At 38.5% G+C, this 12082-nt stretch overlaps 1 protein-coding gene across 6 annotated transcripts in view; it reads left to right on the top strand.

Annotated features, from left to right (window-relative positions):
- Nucleotides 1-3121: 3121 nt before the first annotated feature.
- Nucleotides 3122-12082, top strand: part of sbf1 (SET binding factor 1) — a 62697-nt gene continuing 53736 nt past the window's right edge. For all 6 annotated transcript variants that reach the window (XM_023349862.1, XM_023349865.1, XM_023349863.1 and 3 more), the window contains exon 1: nt 3122-3335. In XM_023349862.1, coding sequence (XP_023205630.1) covers nt 3281-3335 — 55 coding nt within the window. In that variant the 5' untranslated portion in view covers nt 3122-3280. The remainder of the gene's footprint in view (nt 3336-12082) is intronic.

The following is a 12082-nucleotide window of genomic DNA, read 5'->3' on the forward strand; positions in this document are numbered from 1 at the left end:
ATTTCACTTAATATTATCATTTAAAAATTGCCTATTAAAGCAGCACTGTATAACTTTTATAAATAATACATTTTTTGCATATTTTTAAAAACTATCACCATGTCGTGAAAATACTCTATATGAAACAAATGATCTGTGAAAAACTGGAGCTCCTCTGCCTTCTCCCTGTGGTCCAGAGTAAATATACTGCTCTGACAGAAACAACCAATCAGAGCTGGGAGGACGGTCTCAACGCTGTCAATCATTCTTGCGTATGTGCTGCTCATACCCTCCCCTTTCTTTCTGCACTGGTTCATCACAACAGAGGCTGCAGTGGATGCTCAGGCTAGTTATCATGGCCATTGATGACGGCAGATAAATATCTTATTAAACAAGTTATTTCTCCAACATTAGCACATTTAGCAGCACGTACAGGAGATTATTTGACAGCATCAAGACATGCCTTCTAGCTCTAATTGGTTGTTTATGACAGCGAGCGGCTTCTTCAGAGAGCAATGGCAGCACTGGGGAGAGATCTTTTCACAGATAATCTCTCTCATAATAAACTGTCACGACATGGGGACAATTTTAATGTAATAAACATATTTTTGTAAAAGTTACATATTGTAGCTTTAAAGTAGCCTGGTAAAAAACAGTTTCTTGTTCTATGGTACTTGGTTCGTCCAGAGGGTCTGGGCTCTTGGTTGTTGATAAACGATTACGTCCTGGAGGCTCGGACTGTGTCGAAGTTTTAAATTTTACCCAATCGCTAACGTTTGTTAGTGACGTATGTAAAGTACCAGTTCATTACTATGAAAGCTAGCCAGACGTTGCCTGCGCTGTAAGCAGCCATCCTGCAATACATAGAGAAAGTGTTGATCCAAACCAGGCGGCTGTTTATGTTAGTTTAATATTTGGAAGTGTGATCAACACGGACTGAATGGCTTCCCTCACTTCCTCCACTGCCATTGTTAAACTACATTCAGACTACGATTCTAAAACAGAGCAGAAAATCTACTTTATTGTTCACAACTTCTCCTGGTGTTTACTGATTTAACCTACCAGAGAGAATTCAAGTGAAGGGGAGAGAGCCCACACTGTGCTGTAAGTGAGAATTATTTTGAGCGGAATTGAACAGGAAGGTAGCTCTAGGTAGCTCTAGGTAGCTCTAGGTAGCTCTATTCAAGAGTCAAAAGTAACGCCATCTAAAATTACATGAGCAACTTGAAATTGCCCAGTCCAGTCACAAACCCAACTAAACGTGGGTTTGGGACTTGAACAGAGTTGTACACAAAAAATTGTCTGTATATTTACTGGATTTAATTTTTCACCCCTTTTAAAAATATGAGGAATTAAAGCATTGCCACAGAATGAAAGACTTAGAACAGGATATGCATTTTTAAACACAACTATGTACAATTATCATTTAAAAAAGCAGCCAGCACACACATTTTACTGTATTGCCTTTATCTCTGTGTTATTAGTCAAAATACATGATGAATTAGGGTTTGTTGGTGTTTATTCTACTAACAACAGCTTGCTACATTTGGTGCAGGCTGAGGGTGAGAAGCTCCAATTACTTCACCAAGACTCGTCACTATAATATAAAAACCAGTTCCAGTGGATGTTATCTCCTGCTAGTGCAGCGTTGGTTGTATTTCTTAAATAATGGTCTATTTGTTTTAACCGCTGAGCCCTCAATTACAGATAAATGTGACGAAAACAAACAGTATGGAGTTTTTAGTGATCGTGGGGGGGAAAGCATTTATGAAAAACTTTATATCCAAACCTAGGGATTGTTTATAACCAGAGTGTAAGTGTGTAAGTGTTCTGGATCAAAGGTCAGATGCAGGAAGTGCTGGACATCTCCTGAATTTATAACAAAGCTGACAGCCAAGGACAGGCCACATGGATATGAGCCATGAGGCCTTCCTCTCACCCCACTCTAATGTTATCTACACATCCATAAGTGTAACTCCAGTTTTTAAGAACTTTACATAACTTCAGTTGCTCCTGAGCAAAAGCCAAGCAAATTTTTAGTTATTTTCAAAAAATGCTGCTAGAGGTCACTTAGCAACACTGAGATACAGTTCATTGTATTTCAGTGAACTGATTTACTGAAATACATTAATTTTCAAATAATATTCATTAGTATTTTAATAAAAAATACTAATGAATGTTCACAGAGTAAAAACTGTCTTGGAATTAGCTTTAAAATAAGATATTTCCATTTCTTCATATTTCCAATGGATTTCTTAAAATGTGTAAATGTTTAATTGGCCTGTTATTTGTTATGAATTGTATTGGATTTTTGTTGGCATGATTTATTTTTTAAAGGATTTTATTGACATGAATGTGAAACATTTAAAGTCCCTATTATGTATTTATCCATTTAAATACTTTGGGTTTTTTCCTTTTCATTTAACTTTTAGAATAAAGTGTCCCTATGTTTATGATGTTATCTTAACCAGGATTTTAGAGGAAGAGATGGTGACTCTCTGTAGCCTGGATATGAAGCTTTTATTTTGAGGTATGACTAAGTTTGGGTTTTTCCACATTGAAAAAAGTACTTCACAAAGCAGTTGTGGACCTCTTTATAAACTACGTTAGATGGAGTTTCAGTTCTTTAGTTTCAACACTCCTCTGCGCTGGAACCAAAACAGAAAAAACCTAAGGATGGCAGAAGCTGATTATTCAGGACTGAAAACATTAGATTATTGCAGATTTACCCACAAGGTCAGAAATTAAATCTTCAAACCGTCTTTCTAATTTCTTATCAATTTATTTGTTACAAATCTGCATTTAGCATTTTATTTCCTTATATGTGCCAAATAAATGAGTTACTCTGAATTGTTATTGTAATTGTCATTAACTTTTTTCCCTTTAGAGAATTGTGAATAAAGCTATACAAATAAACTTGGGTTGTCTTATCGTTTACGGGTTCTCTTTCTTTAGAGGCTCTGAAAACCGACATTACCCCTCACCTCTGCATCGCTGGCCTAGTTGAAGCTGAACCGGTTTAATCATAGGCTTTGGTCAGACTTCTGGTCTCTTAATTGGTTCGGCTCCCCACATGGGACATTCTTGCAGAACAGCCCCTCCCTAGTAGTCCCTCGGTGCGCAGGCGCATGGCTCTCGGCTGTCGGGGCAAGGCAAATTGACAGTATGGCGGCGGAGTGCAGCTGGAAGGATGCTACTGTCTTCCAGGATGTTTCTATCGCCGGCAGCACGTAAATGGACTATTGACGGCCCAGAAACCAGAGGATTCAGTGAGAACGGCCTGTCGCCCTGAGCTCTGAACATGGCCAGGCTCGCGGACTACTTTGTTGTGGTCGGTTACGATCTCGACAACCGAGGTTGGTGCTCCAGTTAGCCAGCCCTGTTAGCTTTAACGCCGTATTATTAGCTGTGAGTAAATAGGAGGCGGGGACCGGCCTGTACGCCATTTACAGCTGACCAATATTAGGCGCTGTCAGCAGCCTAAGCCGTCAAATTGAGGCCGGGGACTAGGAGGCCTCGGGGGGATTAGCGTACTTCAGTGCGACGCTGTCAAGTGTTGACACGCATTTCTGACGGGAGAAGCCACTGAAATCACAGCTCTGCTGGAAGACTTTGCCTTGAAACAGCCTTTATCATTGCTAAAACAGCCATTATTTTTCTGTAAACTTGATGTATCTTCATTTGCTAAGAGCTAACAATTACCTAGCTGTAGAGTTGAATATAACTTGGTTCGCATTTATTCACAATTTCCCTGCTGTTTGTCTTTACAAGCATCACTTTGGGCACTTCACAAACAGCAGGGCACTTACTTTCAGAAAGAAACGCTCGAATCAAACTGTTGGGAGCTTTAAGTGCTGCTGCAGACAGCAACCCGCTACTGCAGTCACCCCAGCACAAAAACTTATAGAAATCGATGCTTCTTCTTGTCGGAGTTGATTATTGTTTTCTTTGTATGTGTTTGTGTGGATTAACCTAGATGGCTTGGCCCCTCCCTGACCGCCCTCCCGCGCCGCAGCTCTGCTTCCTTGCGTTGTTGGGACGGGGCTTGGACCGTTATCTGAGCCCCCCTCCCTTCATTCAGTCTTAGCCTTGGCCTAGATCTTAGCAGTATAATGGACCGTTTAATCATGAAATATTCAACTCGCCCATCCCATGGAAGAATGCAAACTTGTAACATGGCTAGAAGTTTCCATTGGAGTGGAGTTTTTCTTATGATTTATTAAGTGGCAGATTGTAACATGACAAGTCCCCCTGTGGCTAAAACCAGGCAGAGGGACTGGCTTTTATCACTGTGATGCAACAGCAGCGAGCATCAATTTCTTGGTTGCATGAAGTGACGTATTGCCTCTTATGCTGTAGTTGTTACGGAAGGGGCTGAACACAGGATGTTCTAAGGTGGACACTGCAAGCGCTGCAGAAACTTTCCTTCCTGTTCTACTCAGCTTGAATGCAGTGCGGCATAGAGCAAGCCTGTTAAAGGCATCTGGGAAGCATGCTTTAAAAGCCCCAGTGGCCTTAATGGAGAACAGCTTTCAGAGCCTGTAAAACACAACACTTATGGTTGATGATGATCGTTAGCATTGTGCTGCTGCTGCCTCAGTGTTTCGACTTGCTGCACTCGCTGTTAGGTTTCTAGATCGCAGCGTTATGTTGTGGTTCACCTGTAGCTGCAGGGAGTTTTGTGTGATGTGGAGATCAGACCGAACCGATCTGCTGTCAGTGTCAGACGCAATGTGGAGAAATGGTGCTTAGATCAGACATGAGTTACAGACCCCCAGCCCAGCCACCCACTCCAGCCTTGGTCCTGTGAGGCTGCATGGCATAATGTGGCTGATTTTGCTTTGGAAGTTTACAGCTACTGATCATGAAATCAGTCAAACTCACTTTATTTAGATGTAGAATGTCACTTGTACAGTGACATTCTACGTACATCACTGTAGAATGTGATGTAGAATGCAGCGAAACAAACAGCATTTGTTTTGCTGTTTTGTTTTAAAAGATTATCTAATCAAGATAAGAAAAATACAAGCCCTTCTAGTGACATCACAGTATAGAGTTTTTGTATTATGCCAATTTTTTCTCTCTCCATTTTCATCTGTTGTTAATCAAATTTCAAATTGTGTTTTGCGTTTTGTATGATTGCAGCAGAACACTGGAGCTTAATAAGAGAACCCAATGTAGATTTGTGGAAAATATGTCAACAAGTAAAATACAGATGCACAATATATTCAAATTTATTTTTTTGCAAGATCGCAGTAAGAAATATCAATATTTAAAACCCCCCAGCTTTCTAAGTATTAGTTGATTATTTAAGTACCATGAATTCAGGCCCCTTGTGTTAGGGAGATATTTGGTGACACTTGTGTAAATGCAGGGCTGCAAGTGTAGCTGGTAGTAGGTCTGACACAATACGAGATAAATCAATTAATCACAGGATAAATTAAAACAAGCTCAATAATTTCCATTTGCCTAATTTATTATTTTTCTTTTTCCCTCTCATTTTACAAAAATCTGGATGCCAAACATCTTCAGTCCAGTGTGTTATTCTCAAGTAATTCTTCGTTTGAAGGACCATTTTGTTTTCGTCGTTCTTTTGATTTATTTCTGATGTTTTGAGTATTTAGTTTGGATATTTACAATGTCTTCCAGTTCCAGTGTTAAATGATCGTTACTCATAGCCTGGATTCATGTTTAGCATCTCTGAAGCTGACAAGGATGTGAATATATATAGAGTCATTCTGAGGCCTACCATGTAATTCTCATTGCAAATATAAATACAATTGAAGCTGTGAGGGCAGATTGTATCTGTAGAGCTGACATTGGCTGTGGTTTATTCAGCGTTGCCTCAACAACACCAGGACAAAAAGCAGTGGGAAAAAGCCTGATCAGATGATCAGAATATGTTTGGACCTGTTGATACTTATATGTACATTTATGCAAAGGTAAATCGGGGCATGTCTATATTATGTTTGTTCATGATGGAACAGATGGAACATGCTGGTACTTTAATTGTGAAAGCATGCTCCCAAAATATTAACCAGGATTTCAAAAAAGGACTTCACACACACTTAGAACCACCTTTTGGTATTTTGCTTTGAAAATATGACATGTATTGTTCAAGGCAGTAGACAGACTGAAAACCTTGTTTCTTAGCTTAATGAAGGATTTCCAGCAGGTAACATGAGTCTGCCAATCTGTTGCTCTTTTTTTAGACATGTTCTGCCTCTTCTGGTTATTAAAGTTAAGTTTCCAGTAAGCCACTGACTGGTGGTCTTCCATCAGGTGTTTTTCCTTACGCTGCAGTGTGCCATTGACCTGTCAGCTGCTTTTTGAGGCTGGTGGATAAAAAAAACTTACCTTATGTTTTTGCATTTATCTCTTGTTATTGTGGGGCTTTTCACTTTGAAGGTGTAGACAGGAAATGGTTGGAGAGAAAAGAGGGAAGGCATTCAGCAAAGTTCTGAAGGTCTGGATCTCTACCCTGGACCTTTCCATAGAGAACTACAGCCCATGTTTATAGGAGCTGTCTCGGTTGTTTAGCCACCAGCCGCCCGTCTGCCTTTTTTTTTTTACTTGAAATACTGACACACACAGGGCTGTACTATTTTGGGAAAACATTCAATATTCAGCAACTTTATTGAATGTCTCAATTGAGAATGTGCAACATACTGCAAATATGTTGTCATGACTTGATTTGTGTGCAAAGTGAACATAGTAAGACTGTATGCAAGATTTGTTGACTATTATATTCCCATTGATATTATAGTTGATCATGTATTGATTCTGTTAGTCTGACTTCCTGATACAGATGACAGCAGCCATGGTGTGAGGTCACAGAGAAACATTGAAACGAGGAGAAACAAAGATGTCACCATCCCAATATTCAACAATAACAGTGCTTTCACATGACTTTCTAATATTGTTCTGTTAGAATGTTAGCAGCCTATGCAGATACTGTAAAGATAAAGAAACATTGTGTTCATTCCAACGTCATTCACAGCTGCTGCTTAGGCAATAAATCACCTTCCTGTGTTGCATGCAGATTCAGTATCTTAATGACTTTCAAAATATTTTTGTAACATTCTAAAGATTAGCACCACTAAATATTCAAAGATTCAAGGATTTTCTATTGTCATACCACCTAGCTAGCTCATGGTCCGAAATTTGGACTCGGGTCCCATATCAAGAAATCCACCACATAGAAAAATAAATTACTTTATTGTTTATTTATTTAAGTGATAAATATAAATATATATATGATATATATTTTATTGGCATATAGAACATGAACATGTAGTACAAATAAAATCAACTAATATAATATTGCAATGAGACTGAATTAGAAATATATTCTGTAGTCTTAGTGACAGATTTGACCTCAACATGGATTTCTGGTTTTCTTTGAGCTCTGACATGTTGATTCATGTTGTCACCGACTTAGATTTGTTTTCAACTAAAGAATATTCTACTTAAAGGGGAATAAATATGCTAATTTCTTCTTAAATTCATAAAAGCATGCTTTTGGTTTAAGTGCATAGTTAATAAATGGTGGTACAAAAAAAAATCCTCTAACAGCCAATAATCGCTGCATTCAGTGCTGTGGCAGGGAGAAACCTCCTGTTAACGCTGCTTTAAAAGTGAACAAAGTCCCTGAAGCTAAAATTACCAATTGGTAGTTTGCCAAGATTTGTTGTTTGAGTAGAACACAGGTGTTCTTAAATTCTGTCATTTTATACTTTGACTCATAGATTGCAGTGTAAGGTTGATGCTTTCTCTGAAATGTTTAGAGCTACTGAAGAGTACCTCTGCTGTGTTTTAGCAGAGGAGGAAAGGAAAAGAGAAAAAACAGACATGATTTTATACAGACAATATCTTTGTTTGTTTTTGTAATATTTTGATTTTCTTAGATGTGTTCTTCCTAAAATCTCCAGAAGGTTTTTTTTCAGCCATTGTTTTCACTACAGGTCACTTCTAATTGAACAGGTAGAAATAAGATGAACACATACCGAGGAGTTTGTTTCCTCCAGAAGACTTGCTAGTGGTCGGGCCGCCATGTTTTTCTATTTTAAAATGTTTAGTTGGCAGGAAAGGTAAAAATATTACCAGGTCATTTACATGTTACTGAAAGACATTGGTTGCAATAGTTAAGCACACAACTATAGAATCTTAAAAACAACAAACCAAAAAAAAAAAAAAAATACAATTACAATAAATATCAGTGTTTTTTACTGCAAGGGTTTCCCTCAGTGTATTATAAGCCTGGTGGGCCACCAGGCTTTCCTTGTGCTCTGCCAGGCTAAGCATTGCTTATTTATTTAAGTTTTAAAAAAATGTTTGCATTTGTTTAAGACTTGTTTGTTGGTGTTCAGATATTAATCTTCCAATAGCACATAATTATGAAGTGATATTTTCAAAATTTCTGTCAACTTTAAATATTTTTTAGCTCAAAAACACAGTGGGCCAAGGGCTGAATGACTGCCAAGCGCCCAACCATCGGGCTTAGCAAGTTTTCTGGGGGAAACCTTGCACTTCTGCTAAATCCCAATCTATTCTGCCCAAGGCATAAATGAACTGAGCAGCTGCTTAGACATAAAAGCTACAATTTTAACACAGATCACTGTTTAGTAACTTCAGGGGTGCAGCCGTGACGGTGTGCGAGGCGGCCACCACATGGAGATGCCAGCAGTTTTATTGGTGACCCCACACTCTCTGCTTCACTCCCTGTTTATAACAGGGACACTCCAGGCTTATAATACACCGATAAGTTCTCATGAGTCTGGACAAAGATTAGAACACTGTTCCTGATCATATTTTGAGTTGAATGATGAAAACACTCATTGATAATGTAAATGAAAAGTAATACCTGCATTCCTGACACAGTGAGCTGTTTAGAATTGTTGATGCCATTTTTTAAATTCTCATTTGTTAAAAATAAATAATTGTTTAGTTGTAAATGTGACAGAATGTTGTTTTGCCCAGTTTTATATGTAGGAACATTAACAAACATAGTAAATCTTCAGGAACCAATCCGTAGCTGTCACATCTGCATGCATCACCCCACCAATGCTGACTCTGTTTTTAGCTCGGAGAAAACTCACAAAACCATGTTACACAGCTGATAATCATGCAGGAAAGCATGTATGCAGGCCTAAATAATCAGTCATGTTACCCTGAAAATGAACAATAATGGGAGTGACACTGAGCTGCAGTGGAAGGAAAAATGAACAGATTTGCTTTTGATTCTTTCAGTCTAATTAAATGAAACAACAAAGAAGTAATAGTGAACTCAGAACCCAGGGAACATGAAGTTTACAGCAAAACGCTTTCTGGTATAATAACTAGAACTACAACCAACACAACGTCCCCTCTCTGGATCACCAGGTATCCAGGGTAACTTCATCTGTCCAGACAGCAGCATCAGCACCCTCCTCATGACTGCTGTTGTCTCAGAAATAGCTCCTGCTGGTATCCTGCTCTAGTTCTCCTCTAGGCTCCAGTTTTTGTAGAAAGCTCTTGTCTGTGTGTACAGCCCACACTCTTCAGAGACCTGAAGCCATTTTTCTGCCGCTTCCTTTTCCCTGTCAGATATGCGTTCACTTTCTTCAAATCTTATTCTTAGGTATAAAAAAAATGCACAAACTAGTGAAAGTGGTTCATAGTGGTGAGATAAAGCCTGGCAGAAAGCAGCTTCAAGAGGGAGCTGACCTTGATTCTAAGAATACGAGGAATTTTCTCCGTTCAGTTGAGTTTCCGCTTGTCCCTCAATATTTCAACCATCCTGTCCCAGTCATTGTGTGTGACTGTGGTTGCTGATTGTCATCCAGTGGAATGTTTTACATGTGTAGGCGCTGACAGCTTCACAGCTGACGTCATCGCCACTCTGCTGCTGTACTGTGGCACAGCTACTAACAGGAACACAACTTCCTCTGCTCATTCTTTCATTTCATTAGACTAATGTTCCTGTCTGATAATGATAATTGGCATAGCTAACAGCTAGGCATGAGACTGTATGACATTTTCCTGTAGCCTGTTCCACAGTTCCAAAAGACAAAAATGTCAAAACTTTTCTTATTTCTTAACTTAAAAGAAAGAAGCAATCATTTTATTCCTACTGTTTCTAAAATAATTAAACATATTGATTGCTATTAAGTATTGCTTATTAAACCTGTCAGGGGAGTTTTCCTTTCTACAGTCGCTGTTTGCATGAGGGATTGCTGCAAATTTGACGACATACACAGTGCACCTGATACCTGACCAGATGGAGTGAATTCTACAAGTCACAGACCTGGTTTGATAACTAGCATTAACTTGGAATGAGCTTAGTTGACTTTTAATGTTATTGTATGATTCAATTGTATTTACTTTTTTGAAATTCTTCTCTTTGAAATGTGATTTGAGACATTTTTTGTTGTGAGCTGGAGCTGAATTGAAAACTGTATTGACTACAATTGAAAAATTTATATTGAGGGTTTTTAATAGAAATAGTAGGTTTGGGTAACAATTTTGTCTTTTGGTCATTAATAAGTCGTAGCATATGTTCCTAAACAAGGGGTGAGCATTTATCAAATCGTTTATCATTTATTGTGATAAATTTCTCATAAGAATTTTGATTTATTGTTGTCACAAGAATTCCAAATAATAAAGTTTGAAAAAAAACAACCCTAAACTGTGCGTATTGTTGGGATTGTTAGTTTTAGTATTTTCTCCACCGTTTGTTCAATATATAGTCATTTAGTGACGCAAATCCCGTTTATGTGATAAGAAGTCATAAATATTTTTTTTGTCACATTTATTTCTATCACAATAGTACCAGCCCTATACCATAAACTAATTTTGATTAAACCCAGAGAAAGTGCATCACATTACAGCCTGCTAAAAATGGTTGACTAAAAAAATTATGGAAGTTTCTGCTTTTGTTTCATTCATCAAATACAAAAAAAATTGTTTACATTTATTCATTATTTTAATATTGAAACAAAATTAAAAAACAACAACAACAAAAAATGACAAAATACCTGTTTGATGTCTTTTTTTTAACTGACAGAGCATTTCCCAGTTTGCAGTAGTATACTTACCTCAGCCAGATGACCAACGTGCAGCAGCAGGTGTGGGAGGGGCAGTACTGTGTTACTGTCAGGTGTAGGAAACTCTGCTGTCTCAATGCTCGATAAAGACTTTAAGATAAGGGAGTGGTAATTGGGAACATTTTAGTGGTTTATACCTGTTTGAAACCTTGGTAAACCTCAAACCAGGAACCTGTTCATGCCTGCTATGAGATGCTGAGCTGTCGCCTGGGGGTCAGAGCCTCTCTGCATTTGTTTCGTGCCACTGAAGCGTCATGTTGCTGCTTACATTGTGCTCAGCCAAGGTACCAATATCTCAGCAGTGGATTTTGGAGCTGTCGTTGCTGTCTGTGGGTGGAGGAGAGTCCAAAGTTGCCAGGGTGTTGTCCTCCTGCAAGAGTCTCTTGAGAAACTCTACAGCATGCCTGTGTGTTTTGACAGCGATTCGTCATTTGTTGAGCACCCAGTAGCCAATTGGATTTATGGTCTGAGGCTGAAACAGGAAGCTGGGGAGAGGACTCCAGGGAGACTTGTGTTTAAAGCGAGAATCCAGATTGTCCCCCTGTGCTTGCGTGGAAAGCAGGAAAACTGAGTGTTTGGTTTGTGTACTTGTGTGTGAGGCGCTGTCTGCAGCAGCACTGAGCTACACACACACAGAGACAGACAATGCTTAAACACACAATTAGAGTCTTAAAAACAACAAAAAATGCAATAAAATAATAATATAAATTATTTGCACTTCCCAATTAAGTCATCAGTCAGTGGATCTTAAAACACTTTATAATGCTGATCACATTTAGAGCCCAAGGCATAATTGAACCAAGCAGCTGCTTAAGGCCCCCAGGACTTCAGGGGCTCCATAAATGGTTACATTTGAACACAAACCACAGATATAGAAATGTAACATTTGTTTATTGAGAATATCAATGTTGTTAAATTTGATTGAATGGTTTCAGCATAGATAAATTAAAAGGCTTTGAATTGTTTACTATTTCAATTTAAGATTTTAAGGAGCTGGCAAGTTTACTTTGTAAAAATGC

This window comes from Xiphophorus maculatus, chromosome 17, assembly GCF_002775205.1.
Source record: "Xiphophorus maculatus strain JP 163 A chromosome 17, X_maculatus-5.0-male, whole genome shotgun sequence".
In the NCBI taxonomy this organism is placed as follows: Eukaryota; Metazoa; Chordata; class Actinopteri; order Cyprinodontiformes; family Poeciliidae; genus Xiphophorus; species Xiphophorus maculatus.